The sequence below is a fragment of the Elephantulus edwardii genome, unplaced genomic scaffold (genome assembly GCF_000299155.1).
Source record: "Elephantulus edwardii isolate Elephantulus edwardi_28Jun2011 unplaced genomic scaffold, EleEdw1.0 scaffold00354, whole genome shotgun sequence".
In the NCBI taxonomy this organism is placed as follows: Eukaryota; Metazoa; Chordata; class Mammalia; order Macroscelidea; family Macroscelididae; genus Elephantulus; species Elephantulus edwardii.
The window spans coordinates 697,525-721,166 of record NW_006400104.1 but is presented as its reverse complement, the minus strand read 5'-3'; the positions used below and the strand labels follow the sequence as shown (position 1 = coordinate 721,166).

The 23,642-nt window shown below is 43.3% G+C and overlaps 1 protein-coding gene across 1 annotated transcript; it reads left to right on the top strand.

The window, feature by feature from the left end:
• The first annotated feature begins 643 nt into the window (after positions 1-643).
• Positions 644-22,921, top strand: NIPAL4 (NIPA-like domain containing 4). Its single transcript, XM_006901982.1, has 7 exons — positions 644-647; positions 1,123-1,281; positions 8,033-8,275; positions 13,105-13,161; positions 15,459-15,549; positions 21,477-21,637; positions 22,287-22,921. The coding sequence occupies exons 1-7, from the start codon at positions 644-646 to the stop codon at positions 22,919-22,921; spliced, it is 1,350 nt and encodes a 449-aa protein (XP_006902044.1).
• Positions 22,922-23,642: the final 721 nt, after the last annotated feature.

Here is a 23,642-nt window from a genome sequence, read left to right as displayed (position 1 = left end):
CTATGAGCCGCAAACTACTCGATGGCACATAACAACAACAATAAGATTTTTGGGGGTAAGAAATAATTTTGGTCTCCAGTTTCATAATTTTCCCCATTGATAAGCGTCTATCATTACAGAAAGTCGGTGACATTTCATCTCACTTTAGCTATATTTTCAGGAGGAACTAGTCCATGGAGAGAGACATCATACTGAGAAAGGTAGATGGTCATCGAAAGAGAGGAAGACTCTCAACAAGATGGATAGAAACAATGATTAGCTCAATTTGAGCAGGGGAGAAATTGGGAGGGTGACACAGGATAGGGTAGGGTTCAGACCTATGGTTCATAGGGTCGCTCTGAGGCATAGTCGACTCAACAACATGTAACAACAACAAAGCTCCTATCATCCATTCGCTGGACATATTATACTGAGCATTTATTGGTTAGTTCCTTATGTATTGGGTTGCTCACTGAATGATCAGCATTCGAATACACAAACATGTCAGTGGAAGAAAGATGAGGCCGTCTCCTGTAAAAAGTTACAACCTCAAAAAAAAAAAAGTTACAACCTCAACATTGATGGCAGGTGGATTATAAATTGGAATCAACCTGACCGCAGTGGGCTGGCTTTGGTTTTGTTTTAATGTGTCTATTATCCTACTATGAGTAAGCATAGATTGGATTAATTCTGAATGAACAAATAAAAGTAGAGAAGGAAAATTGGAAGTAAGGACAGCAGTCAGTCCAGGGACGTGCAGGTGTCCCTACAACTTTAGCCCGACCGACTACAAATGGCAGAGGTGCCCCGTTGCCTCCTTGCTTTCTCATTTCTACCTCTGCTTGAACGTTGGGCGCCCCTCGCCCCGTGCCATCATCCTGGCGTTTAACCCTGGGGACTGAACAGAGTGCATGTCAAGGCGTCAGGGAGGGGCGGGCACAGTGCCGGCGACCCGCCTCCTCGCCTCTTGCGCTGAGTGAAGATTAGGTGACTCCAGCGCCTCTGCTCCCCAGCAGGGAGTGCGCCCCTCTAACGGCAGCCCAAACCCTGTACCCCGCCCCACCCCAGAGTTGCCCAAGACGTGAGGTGACTCCTCCTCGGGGGCCCTCCCCTCTGGGGCACGTCATTCTCCCCACCCCTGAGTCTTGACCCCGGGCGGCCTCTTGCACACGGACCACGGTGGGGACAAGTCGTGGCCACCTGCTGAGGAGCCAGGATCCCGGGGCGCCGTCCACCCCTGGGTCGGTCTGTGCGCCCAGCGTCCCATGGAGCTGCCGGCGACCAACGCCAGCTGTGAGAACGGTGCGTGCAGGCTGGGCGGGGCTTGGGAGTGGACCTGAATTTACCTCGCGCGCCTTGCTTTGCGCCAGCCTCTCTCCGTCTCGTCTTTCTAGCTGAGGGTTCAAACTTCAGGAGATAGAAGGTTAGCAGGAGTTGTCTCCTGCCCAATCCCTTCTGAAGAGGAACAGGATTTTGGATGAAACTTCACCCTCATCTTACACAGGGGTAGTTGAGGAGGAGGGGTAACAGGAAGCTGGGGAGAGTGGGCCTGAGAGGTAAGAGGACGTGCACACAGTAATACCTGCCGTCTGGGAGACGTTCTTTCTTTCTTTCTTTCTTTCTTTTTTTTTTTTAAATACATGGTAGCTTAAGAACTTAGAACCAGCCAGTTTTAGAACCAGCCAAGGTCTGCCTGTATCCTTGGGTGGATGCTGGACCCACTGAAGACAGAAGAGGTGCAGAGACTCACCACCCTCAAACCCACATCTTTTAAAAAAGGAAGGGGAGAGAAATCCTAAGAAATAGATAAAGACCTTTGACTTTATCATCTGTTCTTCCTAGAAACTAAATAGTGAGTTCTTTACCTGCAGGACCTCATCAAAACCACTCCAGAAAGGAGCAGTCAATACTTGATTGCTGTCTTTGTTGCTGAGTCTGAGTTTATGCCATTTTGAATCTGTAGCTTAGAGGTCACTGAGGCTCTGAAAAGTGCTCTTGTTTAATGCAGCGGGGAAATGGAATTATCAAACACTCACCTGACTCATTGTCCTACAGTAGATTCCAACCCAGAAGCCGTAAATTTTTAAGGGACATTGGTGGTTGTTGCGCTATTAAGTCAGAACCAACTCATAGGTGACCTACAAGCAGATTTTCAGAGGCAGTAAGTCACATTGGAAGAGATTGCCTATCTTTCCCCTGCAGAGCACCTGGTGGATTCTGAACTCCTCTGGATTGGTAGAGCGGCTTCCACCACTAGGCAGCAGAGACCCATACACTGCCTGTACTGCCACATCGGAACCACTGGTTGGAGACATTCATTCTGCCACTTGGTCCACAGCACAACATGTTGGGACTTTGCCACCAGAGCTCCTTAATGGGCTCTTGAATTCTGACACCTGTGCTCCCATTGCTTTGGTCTCAGTTTTTTTCCTGGGTTGATCATCATCCTACCTTGTCTGGAATTACAGCTTATGTGATATGCCTTCTTCTCTAGACCCTCCCCCTCTCCAGCAACACTGTTAAAACTGGTCTGTCTACTGGGTGTTGTCTGCATTTGGTTTCCTGATTAATGATACAGGCCATTTTCAGCCTCACTCCATTTCCCTGAGGCAGAATGTTTCCCGCAGACCTGAAATATTCGTGGTGGAAGAGAAGGCTGTAATCATTTGGTCCAGCACTCATTTTCCAGATAAATATACCCTTTTCAGAATGGGATTTGCTTTAGTCACCAGCCTTTGTTTCTTTTTGCACCTGTGAGAGAACTTGATTCCCTGGAAGGTGCTAAGGCTTCACAATGACAGCTAAGTCCATTAATGGGGGATGGCGAGGAGGGCAGACAAAGGGGGCACTGAAGAGGCTTGGCATTCCTCTCTAGAGTCCTGTTCCTTGGTCCTGGCTTTGTACGTGTTTCCCAGGTACTGTCTCATTTCCTGAGCTCAGGGAACTCCCCGGATTTGGCTCTTGGGCAAGGAGGCACGAGCTGGAGGAACAGGAGTGAGTGGTGCAGAACAAGTCTAATTAGGGACAGCCATTGTTCCTAGTCTCATCTTCCCTTGATTGTGACATAGGCATTGGGTTGTGAGATCCTTCATGAGTATCTTCTGGTGGGTTCTAGACCCACCTCTGCCCCAGCAGTTTATGTGACTCAGGACAATTTCTTCCCCTTCTTGAGGTCTCAGTTTCCTCAGGTGAAAATTGCAGGTTTAGACAGGTTGCTTCCTAGACCTCTTGAACTTCTATGCAACGGAGAACAGTCAACATTGCCCTTATTTTGTCCTAGGTAGATGCCACACTGCCATTTATATGTGTCAAGACCAAATCTGGCAGACCTTGGACTTGATGTGGTCAAGGGTTTCTGCTTGATCCTGTCATATATCCTTGGCATAGGAGTCTGGGTCTTTGCCATACACAGCTTGAAAAAAGACCTTTCGTAAAAGCACATATCTGATGCCCCCAGAGACTGAGAACATAGCAAAAATCACTAAAGAGAGCTGGGGCAGAACTTCAGAAATTTCAAAGGCATGTCTTAAATAAAAGGCACCACTGCTCAGCTCTAATCAATCGTTGCCTTATTAGAAGACATGCTTATAAAGTAAGCAGATCTTCTCAGAGTTTAGTGTAGGACCAAACTTGAATTTTCATATGCAGCCTTTGAATTCTAAATGTTGGCACCAAATCAATACTTTAAAAAAACAAGTAAAGAAACAAAACAACCTTCAGGGAACCGGAAGTAATCTCATCCTCCTTTGCTTCCTGCTTTTGGGGCTTGCAGTGATAGTGGGATGGTGGTGTCACATAGAACTGGGGTAAAATTCTGACTTCATGAATTATAACCAGTGACATTTCAGGCAGGTTGTTGAATTTGTCAGGGCTTCTGTGTTTTCAGCTAAAAAACTAGATGAGATAATAAGTTCTGCAGTATAATGTATCTGTGAAACATCTGCGTAGAAAGTCCTGGAACAGAGGACCACCTGGTGAGTATTCTTGAGGATTATTGTCTGTTCTCTGTATTGTTGTTGTTATGTGCTGTCGAGTCGCTTGCAACTCATAGCGACCCTATGTACAACAGCCCTAAACTCTGCTCTGTCCTGTGCTAATCGCATTGCCTCTGACACACCCATCCCAATTACCCCAGTCACTGAGTCAATCCACCTCATAGAGGGTCTTCCCCTCCTGTGATGTCCCTCCACTCTACCCAGCATGATGTCCCTCTCTAAAGACCTGTCTCTCCTTACAACATGTCCAAAGTATGTCAGATGAAGCCCCAGAATCCTTGCCTCCAAGGAGCAGCCTGGCTTATCCCTCTCTAGGATGAATCTGTTTTCTTGGCAGTCCATGGTACATTCAATACTCTTCTCCAGCACCACAGCTCAAAGGTGTCAATTCTCCTTCTATCTTCCCTAGTCATTGTCCAACTCTCTGATGCATAACAAGTGATTGCAAAAACCATGGCCTGTATCAGGCGAACCTTAGTCTCCAGAGATACACCGTTGCTCTTGAGTACTTTAGAGAGGTCCCTAACAGCAGACTTTCCCATCGCAATACGTTTTTTTATTTCCTGGCTGCTGGTGCCAAGAGTGTTGACCGTGGAGCTGAGCAAACTGAAGCTGTGAACAATCTCAATCTCTTCGCCATCCATCCTGATGCTACTGATTGGTCCAGTGGTGAGAATCTTTGTCTTCTTGACATTGAGCCTCAGTCTATACTGAAGGCTGCAGTCCTTGACCCTCTGCAGTAAGTGCATGAGGTCCTCCTCAGTTTCAGCAAGCAGGGTTGTGTCATCTACATAACTCAGATTGTTGATAGATCGTCCACCAATCCTAACACCACGCTTCTCCTCATAGAGCCCAGCCTCCCAGATAATCTGCTCTGTATACATGTTGAAAAGGTATGGAGATAGGACACATCCCTGGTGTATACACTTCCCAATTTTGAACCATGCAGTGTTACCCTGCTCTGTTCTGACGACTGCCTCTTGGTCCAAGTATAGGTTTCGTATTAGCACGATTAAATGTTCTGGGATTCCCATTCTTCTCAGCGTCAGCCACAGTTTGTTATGATCCACGCAGTCAAATGCCTTTGCATAATCAATGAAACTCTGTATTAGTTAATTGAATTTGTCCAGCCTGACAGCTTTGATTTTGGATCTACCTCTATGGCCAGGCTTGCCCTTTGTTGTGTGGAGGCTAAACACTTGGTGTTTGTGCTGGAGGATCTGCTGTTAATAAAAAAGATTGGAAGTTCAAGTCTTTCCAGTCCACCTTGAGAGAAAAACCTGACTATCTAAATTTGAAAAAATAATTAACTTCTGGAAACCCTCAAGGGAATAGTTTTATTCTAGTACACATGGGATTGTCAAAAGTCAGAGAGGGCAAGCAAGAGAAGGATGGCTTTGGGGCAAGAGAGTTGATTCAACCTTGTGGGAACTCTGAGATGTGGAGATCAAACTAAGATTATGCTTCAAGTAGCCGATTATGGATTCCTCCTAGATCAGAACTTGACCGTGTGGCTCACAACACATTTTGAATAATGTTGAGAAGAATGGGAATCCCAGAACACTTAAGTGTATTCATGTGAAACCAATACATTGGCCAAGGAATTGTGGTCCAAATAAAACAAGGAAACAGTACATGGTTTAAAATCAGGAAAGCTATGTGTCAGGATTGTACACATTCTCCACACAATCCTGACATGTAGCTTAGAGGTAACTGACAGCCTGGGTCATGCAGATGAATGACACAAGCTTGTTTGCAGAAAGTGAGGAAGATTTAATTGCAGAAGATTAAAGACCATAGTCTTCCATAGGATTCAATATCAACACCAAGCAAACAGAAATCTTCACCACTGGACCAATAGGCCACATCATAACAGACAGAGAAATGATAGAAGTTGTCAATTTTCATTTTACTTGGACCCACAATCAACACCCATGGTGGCATTCATCAAGAATCAAAAAGACGTGTTATGTTGGAAAAATCTGCTGTCAAGTACCTCTCTAAAGTTCTAGAGAGCAAGGGTGTCAATTTAAAGACATTGATGTGCTTGACACAAGCGATGGCATTTTCAGTTGCTTCCTGTGCAATCTGAAAAGTTAGGCAATGAATATAGAAGACTGAAGAAAAATCTATGACTTTGAATTGTCATGATGGAGAAACATATTGCGTAACTCATGGGCTGCCGGAAGAGCAAACAAATCTTTCTTTGAGGAAGTGGAACAAGGGTGCTCCTTAGAGGCAAGGAGGGTAAAAACTTGGTCTTAAATACTTTAGGTATGTCAGGAGGGCTAGTCCTTGGGGAAAAAACATCATGCTGGGAAAGGTGGATCCTCCGTAAAAGAGAGGAAGATTTTCATCAAGATGGATAGACACATGGGTTTGAGCAGAAGGGAATTGTGAGGATTGTGAGCATAATGAGATTGTGAGCAAAGTTCTTATCTGTTGAGAGTTGCTGTGGGCTGTAGTCGACTTGATGGCACCTAACAACAATAACAAGATCAGAATAGTCCCCAGCCACTAACCCAAGCCTTAAGGTTTTTAGAAGCAAAGACCAGGAATGATCAGTTTTGACAAACATGAGGCTCACAACTTAGCTTTTTCCAGACTTAGAAGGTGCTGGACTGTCTCCCCTCACACATGTTACCCATGGTTAGTCTTCTGTTCTTATTAGTTACATCAGGTTCCTCATTCATGCCAACTCCATGTACAACAGTACAAAATACTGGCCAGTCCTGTGCCATGATCAATTGCATATAGAATTATTAGACCATAAAGGTTTCATGGTCTAATTTTCAGAAGTCAACACTAAGCTTTTCTTCCTACTCTGCACGGAAGCTCAGCTGAAAACTATTCCATATCGTAGCACTGGAAGGGCATGGCTGCATATGAAATGCATTGCCTGGAAATGAATCCATGTTTTCACATGGAAGACAAGAATCCTACCATTGTATTGTTGTTGTTGTTATGTGCCATTGAGTTGCCTGTGATCCATAGAAACCCTATGTATAGCAACCCTGAACCCTTCCCTGTCCTGAGCCAGTCTCACTAATTCCGACACATCCCCATTGAGCTAGTCACTGTGTCAATCTATTTCATCCAGGGTCTTCCTCTCCTGTACTGTCCCTCCACCCTTCTAAGCATGATGTCCTTCTCCAAGGACTGCTCTCTCTTGGCCATGTGCCCAAAGTATGTGAGACAGAGCTTCAAAATCCTAACCTCCAAGGAGACACTTGGTATCACCATCTCCAAGACAGACCTATTTGTTTTCTTGGCAGGCCATAGTATGTTCAAGACTCTTCTCTAGCACCACAATTCTAAGGCATTGATTCTTCTTCTGGCGTCTTAGTCATAGTCCCGCTCTCTGATGCATAGCAAGTAATTGTGAAGACCATGGTCTGGATTTGGTGCACCTTAGTCTCAAGCGAAATGAAGAAGCTATTGGGAAGGATTCAATCCCTGGAAGTGATGAAAATTGTTGGAGGCTTACCCAGCCAGAAACTGAGGAGGAAATCTTGTACATGGGCGTGGGGGTTGGATTTCTAACTAATAAAGAGAGCATCAGTGTAGTCCCAGTTACTCACTGAGGTTCTGAAGTCAGATAACCCAGACTTGACAATGTCATTTAGTAACTGTTTGCCCTTATACAAGATACTTGACCTCTCAATGTCTCTGCTTCTACTGGAGAGTAAAGACACTTGTCTGACAGGTGTTGTTGTTGTTAATTTGTATGCTTTCAGAGACTGTAAACTGCTTGGGAGGATAATGCCCGTCTTTCTTCTTGGAACAACTGGTGGATTTGAATTGCCTGCCTTTGGGTTTGCAAAAGAACTCCTTACCACTAGGCAACTAGAGCTCTGCGAGTTTATGCATATAAGATTTGTGGCATGTTGTAGGTACTCTGAGAATGTTAACTATTATTTTTATACTGAGACTTATTATGTGAGCAAGATCTTGCAGTAACTGAAGCATAGTGGCTGTCAGTGGTCGTACCAATATAGTATTTTTAAAGTATGCAAGTGACCCCACAATAACTTTCTCCTTGTGGTCCTCTCATCCAGGCTCCCTGATTGCCACATACTGCTCCTCCCAACAAGTCCTGTGCCAGATCGTGGGTGACTTCAACCCTGAAGAAACACCCAACAATGGCACTTTTCACAGCTGGCAAGAGAAGTTTAAGCAGAACTATGGTTTCTACGTTGGACTGGGCCTGGCCTTCCTGTCCTGCTTCCTCATCGGCAGTAGTGTCATCCTCAAGAAGAAAGGCCTGATGCGGCTGGTGGCCTCAGGGGCCACGCGGGCTGGTAAGCTGCTGAGAGCTGATGGGCATGGGACACAGGACAGCTGAGCCCACGGTCAGCTTCCCTTCTCAGAAATGGGATGAGAGTTTGAGAGACTGGCCTCAGATGGGTTAAAAACCTCATTGTCAACCCTATAGAGAAGCCCAGCCATCAACAGGACACATTCTTTCAACATTTCCAGTACTTCATAATGTGTGTTGATTAGAATAAAGACAGCGAATGTTAAAGGGGCAAGAATCAGAAACTCCAGATCTAGTCCTGGTTTTACTTCTCTCTGGTTCTGTCATTGTTAGAAAATCACAGCTTCTCTGCAGACTGAGATACCTCTGCCCATAATAGTGTCAGACACTAGTATGTGCTTACTGCCAAACTGAGCTTCATTCTGGGCTACAAAAGAATTATTAAGTCTATCCACAAGGGACTTGCTTGTTTGGAAAAGAAATCATGTATCCATGAAAGAATTCTTGAGCAAAAGAATCATGCACAAGATGATTCATTTAGTCAGTCAGCAATTATTGTGTGTCTGCTGTGTGCATGTGAAATTTGAGGGTTTAGTGAAATAAGGGGGTTCAGTGTCCTTATGGAACATCTTGAATTCAAGAGAGACAGAGACAGTATAATATAGGCAATTATCCTGTGCTGGGTTAAGTGCTGCCGCAGGGAAATAGGCAGTGTACTGGGAGCCTTGTGGAGTGTATGTGCAGCCCAGGCTTGGGAGACCAGTGGGGGTTTCTGGAAGGGTTGATCTCTCAACTGAGACCTAGATGGTGAGATATAAAGGAAGGAGGAAGACATGCCATTCCAACCAGAAGGAACAAGCAATGGCTCAGAAGTGAGAAAATGAGTGATATAAGAAACAGAGAGGTGTTCAGGATGACTGCTAAATTGTGCTTCACAAGTGCAAATTGCAATTGGTAGAGAGATTTTCAGCAGAGTGTCATAGTCCAATTTAGGATTTGAAAACGTTGCTGGGTAGAAAATGGATTGAAGCATAAGAGTGAAAGACCAGTTAGGGAAAGGAGATGACAGCACATGAGCTTGGGAAATGATGGAAATAGAGAAAAGTGGTGAATTCAAGGGATAATTTGAGGTAGAAGCTACTGGATTTCTTATGGCCTGGCTCCAAGGGGAGGGTGAAAATGCAGGAGAAAGGATGACTCAGTGTTCTGACTTAAGCAACTGTGTAAATGATGGTGTTGGTTTCTGAAATGAAGAATGCGGGAGGAGCAGGTTTATGGGAGGATGATGCAGTCAAGTTTGAACATGTACATTTGATGTGTTTGTGGGATACTAGGCTTTGGAATCAGACTACTAAGAGTTTAGATTCTGATTCCTCAGTTCCTAGTCATGAACAAGAAACTTATTCTTCTGTGCCTCATTCTCCTTGTCTAGAAAAGATGTATGAGAATATTAGCAGTCCTAGAGTTTGTTGTGAAGTCTTAAAATGTTTAGAAAGGCCCTAAGCACAAAGTAAGCCGTGATTGTACTACTGTTATAGTGGTATCTAGTGGGATGAGCTCTAAACCTGTCGCTGTCTGTTCACTGGCAACTTAACAGCGACATCCTGATGGGGGTAAGCATGACAGAGATACCCACTCCGGAAGAGGATCAGAGAGTCAATCAGCTCAATTTTATTGGGACTGCAGTGCACTTATACACAAGAATGTAAAAAGGAAAACAGGATAGGGTGAGTGTACAGATGTGAGACATGCAGATTGGTTCGGAGAACCTCAGCCTTGTGCTGACCACTCCCAGCTAAACAGATGTGGCAGCCATCTTCCCAGGTAGTGAGCTTTCTCAAGCTGGTACAGCCCACACAAGGGAGCTTTCTCTACTCTGTATTAAAGGCCATTGGAGGCTTGCACTTATCTGGAGTTAGGCGATCTGTCCTGGTCAACTTTCCTTAACATAAGGTGGTGAGATGTGAAGTGTAGGAGTGAAATCTGGCAACAACAGTGGTTATTTCTCTTTCCTCTTCACTTCTGGATAAGTGTTCAAAAGGACAGAGACCTGCCGAGGGAAAAGAGAATACCTGCTTGTGTTTAAGGGAGAGCCCAGGTAGTCACGCTGTAGCCGAGGAGTAACAGAAGTATTATTTATTCACCTCATAGAAAGGCAGCTTCTGCAGAATCCACCTTCACCTCTTCCAGTAAAAGCTCTCTCAGTTCTTATCTTCTATGGTCTACCTCAAAAAGCAGCATATAACTTACTGGTTTTCGCGGAATTGTTTAAAATCCATTCAATGTCATCATCCAACCTAATATTTTAAAATATGGACTGATAATTTTTTAATATTAACTAGGGCCAGCCTTTGAGTCCACTGTCTGACAAAAATAGACACAGTCCTTGGATCCCTGCAGCTGCCATATCAGTGAGAGAAATTCTAGGAAATGAATAGATGAACTAAAAAACTATAACTGGAAATTTTAGTCCTCTGAGAAGTAGCAGTTCCTCAAAAGAAAAGCCTGATAATCCACTTTTTAAAAAGTAAGCGTTAGAGGGGGTAAATAATAAACATTGAAATAGATGAGGGAAAGAACTGCTTAAAATAAATACATGGTTGGGTATTATTTGCATGACAATAGTCCAGACTGAGGTGCATAGCAAGGTGAACTGGGAGGTGGGGGAAGGAGGAAATTGTACAACAGTGGAAGAATCTTTTTAAAGGGAAAAGTGAACTGGGGTGGGGTGGGTAGTAGGGAGGAAAATGTGCAACAAAATAGGAATGGAAATCCAAGTTTTCTGTTAACTTTCATTAAAATAACAATAACATTTTTTTAAAAATTAGCCATTGTTAAAACTGGCAATACTGCTCTACAGTAATGCACATGGGATCACCCTTAGTCAGAGTCTACTTGAGAGCAAATTGTTTGTTTTCTTTTAAATACAAGAAGGGCAAAGAGCTGGACATAATGACAGAGATGCAAGGCTTTGTTCAGGTTTTTTGTTTTTGTCTTAAGAGCAGTCCTTTGAAAGGCATTGAGCAGCTGTAAACAGTCACATAAATGGTTTATGTTCCTTTTTTTTAATGTAAATGCTGCTGCTGCTACTACTTCTTCTTTTATTTCTTCATTTTTTTTCATTGTAAAAAATATGTATGGGAGATGTGGGAGCAGATGGGTGAGGATGGGGAGGGATGAAATCACAGATTTGCACAATTTGATGGGCGAAGGGAGTGGGTAAAGGAAATGGGAAAGATCTGTGTGACTGGAAAAGAGAGGGTAATGGTGGGCATACAGTCCCATAAGTGATTGATTTATCTTAATTTTTTTTTTTACAAAGAAATTGTCTTTTCCATTTGTGAGTTTCTCATTTGGGAAAGGAGCACAGAGAGTCTGGCTGCTTCATGCTGAACGGGGACATTGAGATGAAGGGGAAGGGGAATCCACTTTAACGCTTTACTGGTGGTCTTGAGTTGAAGCTGCATGTCTTCGTGTTCAGTTAACACATTGCCGCACACTTTTAAATTGACTGCCGTGCTTAGAAACACATTTTTTTTTATAGCCGTCATTTTCAACAACGTGTTAAAAGATATTTTCATGACATATTCTGCCCTCTGGACTGCAAGGTGTTTGTGTGAGTGAGTCCAGTGGGAGTGGCTGGTTGAATTTTGAGGCTCCATCCACCTTTGCTTCCTTAGATGGCAGTTATATTTCCCTTTTGTCTCTGGAACCAGGCTCAGAGTTCAGGTTAGGTGGACTGGAGGAGGAGATGGAGGAAAGTGGCTTAGATAAAGTTCCTCATATACCAGGCGGCACTCCCCAGGGGCTGGGCAGCTCTCCTCATGGGCCAGAGGGCCCTCCACTGCCAGATGGCTGTCCCAGGGACCAGATGCCCCACCCCCAAAGCTCTTCTGAGGTCCTGACCTTGCACCCTACCAGTGACTTTGGCTAGGGACAGCACTTCTGGCTTTAGGTATGCCATCATTGCCCCCTTCCTCTTAGCCAGGTGGTCTAATTGTAACTCGAAGTAGGCATTTGAACATTCCCCTTCCACAGATGGAGAAGGGGCTTCCAGAGTGGTGAACAGACCACTCAAGTTTGAAAAAGTAATAAAGGTAGTAGAACAAGGACTCCAACCATGGTTCTCTGAAGGCTGACTGTGACGTGGTGAGCTCCAACACTTGTTTGGCCCTCTTCTATCTTCCTCTGCAAGCAAAATCCTGCTAAAGATCATTTTCAAAATGACCAGAAGCGCACTCTCAGGTCGTGTGCGCATGCATGGGGTGCTTCTCAATGGTTTACGTTCTTAAAAGATTGCTGGCTACAATGAGAAAGGAATGGTTCTAAAGGACATGAGAAGCATCAAAAGAACCACTCAGAAACTGTTTCTCAACCCAGGACAGAGGTAGGTAATAGTGCCTTGGAGTAGAGTGGTGGTGGCATGGATACAGATGAGACCTCTTTGGGGGATAGAGTCAGTAGGATGGACTGGATGTGGAAGGCAGTGTGAAGAAGGGATCAAGGATAGCACCTTTATTTCTGGCTTAAACAATAGATATATGGAAGTCCTGTGTACTGAATTTTATTCAGAAGTTGGATAGGGAATATTTAAAGTCATGTGTTCCATTTAGATTGTGTTTGAGTTGCTTGTGAGAGCTAAAAGGAGATGTCAAATGGGCAGTTGGATATACACATCTGGGCTTAGAAGAAAGGCCCAGGCTCTAGGCATGAAATAGGGCACCAGCATACAGAAGATCTTGAGAATAGATTAATTCACTCAAGAGAGGACCAAAATCAAGGTCAGGAAGTTGGCCAGTGAAGGTAAGAATTAACACAGGTGCCCACCAAAGTGTTACCAAATTCTAACTTTGTGTTTGTTCCCTTCTACAGTGGAAGGAGGTTATGGCTACCTGAAGGATGGAATGTGGTGGGCTGGATTCCTCACCAGTAAGTGGACTCTTTGCTACTAATGACAGTGACCTATTGATAACAAAGGTGGAACAAAGTGGAGGAGTAGATCAGCATTTCTGTCCCTACTGTACAGAGTATGAATCTGAGATGAAGATTCCTAGGAAATCATATTGACCATCTTTGTGAGTACAACACCTTACCCTCCTCTCACATCACTCTGTCAACTCAAAGCCAGTCTTTCATCAGTGAAGCATCTATTCCAGAATGTCTACACATACCCACTGCTGAAGGCATATCTTTTTCTCAATTTCCCTTGAATGCAGGGAGATATCACTGTCTTGTCTTCTGGATTTTAAAGAGACAGTTAAGGCTAAATCTTCTGAATTAATTTCCATACCCACAGGCAATTTGCTGGTGCATTTAGAAGAAAAATGGTCTACCATCTAACATTTGACCAAATTTTCCCACCCACTTGAGCATTTTTTCCAACATTATAGCTGTCTTACCTGATTTTTATATCCTAATTTTTGATGGATATCAGTCTGGAGACTAAGGTGATCCTGATCCAGGCCATGGTCTTTGCAATTACTTGCTACACATCAGAAAGCTGGACAATGACTAGTGATGATAGAAGGAGAATTGATGCCTTTGAGCTGTGGTGCTGGAGAAGAGTATTGAATGTACCATGGACTGCTAAGAGAAAACAAACAGGTTCATCCTGGAAAGGGTGAAACGAGGCTGCTCCTTGGAGACAAGGATTCTAAAACTTCATCTGACATACTTTGGACACATTGCAAGAAGGGACCAGTCCTTGGAGAGGGTTGTCATGCTTGGGAGAGTATAGAGAGACAAGACCCTCGAGGAGATGGATTGATTCAGTAACTGGAGTAATGGGGATAGGTATGTCAGAGACAATAAGATTGGCACAAGATAGAGCAGGGGCCATTGTACATAGAGTCACTATGAATTGCAAGCAACTTGATGGTACATAACAACAACAATTTTTGAAGATGAAACATTGGCCAGCTATACATTTATAAACCCACTAAATCAGCTTTTGATTTAACCAGAGATAGTACATTCTCACCTTTTTCAAAGAGGTTTTGTCTAATAACAGAAAGACAAAAAGAAACTACAGGGATTCCAACTTGTGACTGCCAGACTTTTTCTAACTACCTGCCTATTGTTTGAAACTGTTGATTAAGTTCCTAGCTAAGATCTACCTGTTGGATCTTATCTGGAAGCAGAGAACACGAGAAGTTTACTCATGTCTCATTGACTATATAAAGACACTTAACTGTGTGGCACATAATGATAAATACGTTTGTGATGAGTGGGAGTTCCAAAACACATAGTTGTACTCATGTGTCCCCTGTACATAGACCATGAAACAGTCGTTCCAACAGAACCAAGGGACATTGCTTGGTTTAAAATCAGGAAAGGTGAGCCTCAAGTCCAGAAAATCAAATTGTTGTTGTTGTTATGTGCTGTCGAGTCGTTTCTGACTCATAGCGACCCTATGCACAACAGCTCTAAACTCTGCTCTATCCTGCGCCAACCACACCGCCTCTGACACACCCATCCCGATTACCCCAGTCACCGAATCAATCCATCTCATAGAGGGTCTTCCCCTCCTGCGCTGTCCCTCCACCCTCCCAAGCATGATGTCCCTCTCCAAGGACCCGTCCCTCCTGGCAACATGTCCAAAGTATGTCAGACGAAGCCCCAGAATCCTTGCCTCCAAGGAGTAGCCTGGTTTGATCGTCTCCAAGATGAATCTGTTTGTTTTCCTGGCAGTCCATGGTACATTCAGTACCCTTCTGCAGCACCACAGCTCAAAAGCATCCACTCTCCTTCTGTCCTCCCTAGTCATTGTCCAACTCTCTAATACAACTTTTTAAAAAAACTTCAATACTTAACAATTTTTAGAATTGATCTTAAAGATTCAAACTAAAGCAACGGCTATCCATGAGACACTTAAAAATGCACTTGACCATGTGACAAGAAAAAAAATGAACTTGAACTGACAACCAAGAGGTTTGATGAACAAATGATTTCTACGCATAAATTTGTCATGTGACCTTGGACCGTGGGCCTTAGTTATCTCATCATTAAAGTAGAAAGATTTGATCAGACTATTCTAGACTTACCCTTCTCGTCAGACCCTCCAGCGAAAAAGGGTAGCACGTCAGGACAAGGATTTTAAAGATCACTGGACTGGGGTTCTGTGGATGAACATGGGATGAAGGAGTTTCTGTCTAGGTTCATCTGGGCTGCTGCTGTTGCTGCTGCATCTCAGCTGCACTAAGATCTCTTCTCCTTTACATTTCTAGTGGCTGCTGGAGAAGTTGCTAACTTTGGGGCCTACGCATTTGCTCCTGCGACAGTTGTCACGCCTCTAGGAGCCCTGAGTGTCCTCATAAGGTAATCGATGTTTCTCTAACTAGCTCTGGTTCCTTCTTCTTGGTTGAGACTTGAACTGCCTAGTGGAGTCAAAATGCCTCACTTGTCACTCAAGGGCCAGGCTCCCAGCTCCCAGCTCATAGTAGGGTGTTGCTCCGTCCTTTGGATCCTTGGATTTTTGTTGACAATCACACTAGAGTCCCCTTTAACCAGCTGGAGACTAGAGGGGTAGGGCAGGCCAATCCCCAAACCCATCAGAAGGTCTTTCAGTGTCAAAAGGCTGAGTGCTTCTTGTCAGTTCAAAGCTACTCTGGGTAGACTCAACCTTCCAATTTAGCATCACAATGTGTTAATCTGTTGCACTACCCAGGGAATCCAGCCTATCCTTAGATTCTAGTAAAACCTATCCAACCACGTTCTCTGCTTTGTTGTACCATATTGATGACCATTTTGCAATATTTATAGTTCAAAGGCAAATAGAAGTGTGACTCACAGTTGCACAATTGGCATAGCTGATATCAAGTAGTTGTGATAACACTATTGCATAGTTAGTTTACAAATTCCCACCCACAGAAAATTAGAAGTAGCACAGAATCCTCCAGGTGGGTGTGACCACTGACTATGCCAGTACCTTCAGACTCTGTTGAGCAAGACAATGTAGATTAAATGGTTTGGGTTGTTTCAGAGGAAGATAGACAGGGAACTTAGACATCAGTCTCATCTCTCCTGAGATCTTTAGCCAGTTTATAACCTAATTTATAACTTAATTTATAACTTAATTTGACCCATGGTCAGCACAGATGAGTGTGAGCTCTGTAAAGAAACAGAGTGTCCACCAGTAGCACATCTGGTTTGTCCCTATCCCTCCTTTCACCCCTTACCTTTGTTGACTCACCTGGAGATTATGAGAGAATTAAAATCATGTCATTGTAAGGACATGCAAACATTTTCCCTCAGAGAAGATGACACTCATAAAGTCAGTAAGTTTTAGAAGAACAACTACATTATAATTGCACAGAACATACTAGCTGTATGACCTTTCTGAGATATTTTATCTTCTCTGAAATTATGGATTTTTTTCTGTGAAATGGACATAGTGTTTGTCACTTCACTATAGAATTAAAAATTTGAGAAAATTTCAGGAAGTACCATGTGAACAAAAGCCAATGGTAATGAAGGAAGACGTCAAAGTGGCGCTGAAGTCAGAGGCAAAAGAAAAAGATCCCAGGAATCAACGGGATGCCAACTGAAATGTTTCAATTAACAGATGCAACCCCGGACGTGCTCACCAGTGTATAACAGAACATTTGGAAAAATGTACCTGGTCACCTGACTTGAAAAGATCTATATTTCTCCCCATTCCCAAGAAAGGTGATTCAACAGAATGTGAAAGTTATCAAACAATATCATTAATAATCACATGCAAGCAAAATATTGCTGATGATTGCACAAAAACGGCTAGAACAGTACATTAACAGGGAACTTCCAGAAGTTCAAGCTGGGTTCAGAAAAGGCGATCACACCAGGGATATCATTGTGGATGTCCAAAAATCAGTGAGATTCTTCTATAGTAACAAAGAGAACACAGAAAAGGAATCTAAGAAAGCAATACCATTAAGAACCAATTACAGTCCGTGATACTTGGGAGTGAACTTAACTAGAGATACGAAAGACCTATACAAAGAAAATTACGGAATATGTGCCCTGTTCACAGATAGGAAGACTCAATATTGTGAAAATGGCAATTCTACCAAAAGCAATCTATATGTTTAATGCAATCCTAATAAAGATACCAAATTCATTTTTCAAGGAGATCAAAAGGGAAATATTATCAAGTTTATTTGGAGAGGAAAGAGAACCCAAATAAGCAAAGCACTTCTGAAAAAAAAAATCAAATAGGAGGCATAGAACTCTGACCTCAAAACCTACTACACAGCAGTAGTAGTCAAAACAGCATGGTTCTGGTATGATCACAGGCACATAGACCAATGGAACAGAATTTAGAACCCAGAAATACACCCAGTTATCTATGGTCAATGGATAGTCAACAAGGAAATAAAACCTGTCAAATGGGGAAATGGCAACCTGGAACGCTACCTTCAGAAAGCAGAAATGGGATCCACATCTCACACCATACACAAAAATCAACTCAAGTTGGATCAGAGACCTGGCAATAAAGCCTAAAACCATAAAGTTCATCAGATACAAGCTGGGTTCAAGGTAGATGGCCTGGTGTATGGTATAAGGAGACTGCCAAATACAGCCAGAAATGCTCAATCTGGAGAGGATAAAATTGATGAATGGGACCTTCTAAAGATTAAATCCCTGTGCACATCAAAAATTTTTCCAGCAGAGTGAAAAAAAACCCTACTAACAGGGAAAAAAACATTTGGCAATACTATGTCAAAAGTTTTTAGAATCCTACAATGCGGAACAAGTCATGGTTTTAGGGATATTATAGCTAATGTTAGATGGATCTTGGCTGAAGGCAGGGAATACCAGTTTCATTAAATAAGCAAAGATATTTGACTGTAGATCATAACAATCTTTAGTTAACTCTAAGAAGAATGGGAATCCCAGAACACTTGATTGTGCTTATGTGAAACCTATACTTGGACTAGGAGGCAGTCATCAGAACAGAACAAGAAAACACTGCATAGTTTAAAATCAGAAAAGGTGTACAGCAGGAATATGTCCTATCTCCACACCTTTTCAATCTATATGCTGAACAGATCATTCGGGAGGCTGGACTCTATCAGGAGAAGTGTGGCATTAGGATTGAAGGAAGACATCAACAACCTGTGTTGCTATAACAACCCTGCTTTCTTGGACGAAGGAGGACCTAAAGCGCTTTATGCAGATGGTCAAGGACGATAGCCTTCAATCAACATCAAGAAAACAAAGATTCTCACCACTGAGCCGATTGGCAGCATTGTGATAGATGGTGAAGAGATTGAGATTTTTTAACAGCTTTAGTTTGCTTGGCTCCACAATCAACACTTTTGGTACCAGCAGCCAGGAAATGAAAAGATTTATTGCATTGGGAAAGTCAGCTGTCAGAGACATCTCCAGAGTACTGAAGAGCAACGATGTCAATCTAGAGATTGAGGTGCACCTAATCCAGGCTATGGTCATTGCAATTATATACTATGCATGAGAAAGCTGGACAATGACTAGGGATGATAGAAGGAGAATTTATGTCTCTGAGCTATGGTAATGGAGAAGAGTATTGAATATACTGTGGACTGCTAGGAAAACAAGTACATTCATTCAGGAGAGGGTAAACCTGGCTGCTTCTTGGAGACGAGGATTCTGAAGCTCTATCTGACATACTTTGGGCGTGTTACAAGGAGGGGCCTGTTCTTGGAGAGGGACATTATCCTTGGAGTGTGGAAGGACAGCACAAGAGAGGAAGACCCTCGATGAGATGGATTGACTCTGTCACTAGGGTAATGGGGATAGGTGTGTCAGAGAAAATAAGATTATCTGAGGATAGAGCAGGGTTCCAGCACATAGGGTTGCTATGAGTCACAGATGACTTGATGACACATAACAAACAACAAGGCCTCCACACGAAAAAGACTAATTACACAATTACAAACTGTGCTAAAGATATTGGAAGACTTTTCACAGAAGAAGATATTAGGATGGCTGACAGACACATGAGGAAATGTTCAAAATCACTGGCAATAAGAGAGATATAAATCAAAACCACAATGAGATACCATCTCCCTCCAGTATCAGTGGCAAAGTTTAACAGGAAAGCAAGTAATAAATGTTGGAGAGGATGTGGTGAGATAGGAACTGTTTTATATTATTGGTGGGATTGTGAAACCATACAACCATTCTGGAAGGCAGTTTGGAGCTTCCTCAAAAAGCTGAACATAGAAATTCTATATGACACAGCTATTCCACCGCTTGGAATATACCCTGAGAATATGAGAACTGAGGCACAAACAGAGACTTGTACACCAATGTTCATAGCAGCATTATTCACCATTTCAAGAACATGGAAAGAGCCCAAATGTCCAAGCACAATGGAATGAAGTGAGAAATTATGGTACATTCACATAATGGAATACTACGCAGCACTCAGAAGCAATGATTACTACCTAACTTGGGAGGGACTGGAAAGCATAATGCTAAGTGAACTAACTCAGTCCCATAAGGACAAGTATTGTATAAGAGCATTATTGTAGAATGGGAGAGAATGGGTGCAGAGGGGTGAGGATGGTGGTGGGCAGAGGTGGTTAATCATAGGTTCACACAATTTGATGGGTGGAGTGAGGGGTGAATGAAGGAAATGGGAAAGATTTGGTGTGAAAACAATGTATACAAACTTTGTAAATAAACCAGTATTTTTTTTTAAATGACATCAAAAGACGTATTGCATTGGGCAAGTCCACTGTCAGGAACCTCTCCAAAATTCTTAAGAACAGTGATGTCAGTTTGAAGACTAAGATGCACCTGATTAAGACCATGGTCTTTTCAATTGCTTGCTGTGTGTTTAAGAGTTGCGCAATGGATAAGGATGACAGAAGAAGAATCAATGCCTCTGAGATGTGATATTGGTGAAGAGAACTGAGTATCCCATGGACTTCCAGAAGGACAAACAGATATATCTTGGAAAAAGTACAGTAAGAGTGTTTCTTGGAGGCAAGGATGGCAAAGCTTCATCTCTTATACTTTGGGCATGTTGCTAGGAGGGGCTTACCTTGGAAAGTATATCACCATCATGCTTGGGGAGCAAGACACTTAATAACATCGATTGACACAATGACCACAGCAATGAGGTCAAGTGAGTTGGAGATGTTAAGGATGGTACAGGATAGAACAAGGTTCAGATTTGTTGTTCATTGGGTCACTATGAGTCATGATTGATATGATGGCACCTAACAGCAACAACAACAGAGAGTTATAAGATGTTAATGAGATAATAAAGGAAAGATTCTATCACTTCCTGAAAATTCATTGTCATCAAATGACTTCTGGCTCAGAGCAGTTCTATAGAACGGAATAGAACTGTCTCATAGGGTTTACAAGACTGAAATAGTTTACAAAAGCAAACTGCCATGTTTTCCTTTCACAGATTGGCCAGTGGGTTTGAACTACCTACCTTTTCTGCTAAACAGCTGAATGCTTAACCACTGTGCCACCAGAGTTCTTCAGTCTCTGGCACAGTTTCTATTGTAAATATATGTTTAAGACCTTGTGCTTGTCATTTACTGCCATGCAGTAGTGTGGTTGTTCATACTGACATATGTAAATGGAAGGAGGACTAGATATATTGATTAGATAGTGAGTAGAAAGTATCAGAAGGTCTGCTATGGGTCTGGGGTCTCGGGTAGTGCTTGTTAACATATTCTGGGTGGTCTCAGTTAACATGCTTGGCTACTAAACAAAAAGTTGGATCTTTGAGACCACCAAGAGGTGCCTCAGAAGAAAGGCCTGGTAATGTGTTTCTGAAAAATCAGCAATTGAAAACCCCTTAAACACATTTCTCTTCTGATGGTTGAGGTCTCCATCAGATGGCCTCATTCTGTTATTAGCAAATTATCATAGTGAACCTATAATGGATTACTTTGATTTATGAAAGATTGAGTTCCCTGACACCTAAGTTTACAAGCCAAGGCTAAAAACCATCTGTCAGTAATGTTGAGTGAATATGCTCACTGGAGAGACTAGAAAAGTGATTTGAAGGAGTCTTCCAACTCTTTTGTTTTATAATATTTCCAGTCTGTGGGTTGAAGAAATCCACATTCATTTCACCTCCTCCAGTCCATATTGTAACCCTCCTACTAATTAGTTTGTATTCCACACATGTTTTGGAGATGCAGGGAGAGTTGCACGTGCATTGTAGCCTGTTCTCTTTTAGTGTCCTCCCGGCCTCCATCTTCCTGGGGATAAGCATGACTGGGTTAGTCACCTCCTCTCATTTCCATGTGCAGTGCTATCCTCTCATCCTACTTCTTGGGAGAGACTCTGAATCTGCTGGGGAAGCTGGGCTGTGTCATCTGTGTGGCCGGCAGCACCGTGATGGTCATACACGCCCCCGAGGAAGAGAAGATCACCACTGTCATTGAGATGGCTTCCAAGATGAAAGACACAGGTGGGCGCTGGATGAGATGGACGTGAGCAGGAAAGCTCTGGGGACGGGCCATGTGGGCGGGCTGATTGGGTTCTGTTCATCGCAGGTGCTGCCCAGCTGGGGGCGACAGCGCGCTGGGAAAAATGAATGAGCTGGTACTTGACAAGGCTGCCTTAAAGGCTCCCTGGTCTGAGATATATAGATATATAATTAAATATAGTTGTAGTTGTTGCGTACCATTAAGTTGAAACCAACCCATACCTGACCCTCCAATGGCTTTTCAGGGGCAGTAAATCACATGGGAGAAGATTGTCCAGTCTTCTCCCACGAAGAAGCAGACAGATTTGAACAATATGCCTTTGAAATTGCAACGTGGTCTCTTAGGCCACCAGAGAGCTAGATATAGATATATAGAGATAATTTATTATTTGCCTTGTGCTATTTTCAATGCTTTTAGTCCATCATTTCATTTAATCCTAAAAAAAAAAAAATCACCCTATGAGAAGGTGCTATTGTTCATACTATTTTATAGGTCAAGACATTTGCCCAATCCTTTTAAAATTTAAAAATTCCAAGCACTAAATACTAACTGCTAGTGCCATGGGTCTGGGACTTTATGAGAAGAATCTCTTCACGTGAAGCTCAAATGGTCTCTCCCTCCTTCCCGAAGGGTACATCGTGTTTGCTGTGCTGATGCTGGTGTTTTGCCTCATCCTCATCTTCGTCATTGCCCCGCGTTATGGGAAGAGGAATATCCTGGTTTACATCATCATCTGCTCTGTGATTGGGTCCTTCTCTGTGTCTGCAGTCAAGGGCCTGGGCATCACCATTAAGAACTTCTTCCAAGGGTTGCCAGTTGTGCGGCACCCCCTCCCCTACATTCTGTCCCTCATCCTGGCACTTTCACTCAGCACTCAGGTCAACTTTCTCAACCGGGCGCTGGACATTTTCAACACGTCACTGGTGTTCCCCATATACTATGTGTTCTTCACCACAGTGGTGGTTACCTCCTCCATTATCCTGTTTAAGGAGTGGCACAGCATGTCTGCCGTGGACATTGTGGGCACCCTCTCTGGCTTTATCACCATCATCCTGGGTGTGTTTATGCTTCATGCATTCAAAGATCTGGATATCAGCTCAGCCAACTTGCCTCACATGCACAAGAAACCAGCCCCAACCGCATCGCCCTCTCCAGAGCCCACTGTCATTAAATTGGAAGATAAGAATGTTCTTGTGAACAATATGGAACTCGCCAGCACCCCGTCTCCAGAAGAGAAGCCCAAAGTATTCATAATCCAGTCTTAAAGCTTGGAGTGCTCAAACATGAGGGAGAAGTTGAGCTCTATGGTACAGTTCGATGTCCCAATTTCAGAACCACCTCATTGGTTACTTTGCACAACTGTTACCAGTTCGCTGTCTCTCCTTGAGACTTTCATTTATACCTCATTGCTGTTTCCAGGAGGAAAAATCTCTTCCCTGTGAGGGCAGAGCTTTCTGGAAACACAGCCTCAGTGACCAAATAAACCTAGTTTACATTGGTGCCAGCAGGTCTCCGGGACCTTCCTTCCTACTCCCCCCACCACCGGTGCCATCTCTGGCTGCACATTGTTGGGAAGAAGATAGACATTGACCTGTTGAATGTAGCAGAGTCTGAGAACTTCCCTGGGATATTGGTGGTTGGAAAATCCTCAGCACCAGTTCTCCTAAAGAGATCAAATCATGGTTCCTGAGGAGCCCAAGGATAAGGGGGCAGCTGGTACCCAGATGCTCAAAGAAGGACTGGGTTGCCTCCCTGTCCAGAGATGCAACAAATGTAAAATTTCTTATTGTTTCTGCCACATCCTCTTTGGAGACACAAATAAGACTTAAGTTGATTTACTGTGAAAGCCATCTCAGGGAAAAATTTCAACGGGCCCCATCTCCCAAAAACAGCAGCCTGGAAGTCAGCACCATTGTTCCATCCTCTACATCCCCACTCCACCTCTCTCTTGGTGTCTTAGAGTCAGTTGCTGGGGTGTGCGCTCAA

Coding starts and splice junctions, on each gene's coding strand:
- NIPAL4 (XM_006901982.1), top strand. Junction 1,282..8,032: donor CAACGCCAGCTGTGAGAACG/GTGCGTGCAGGC, acceptor CCTCTCATCCAG/GCTCCCTGATTGCCACATAC. Junction 15,550..21,476: donor GCCCTGAGTGTCCTCATAAG/GTAATCGATGTT, acceptor TTCCATGTGCAG/TGCTATCCTCTCATCCTACT.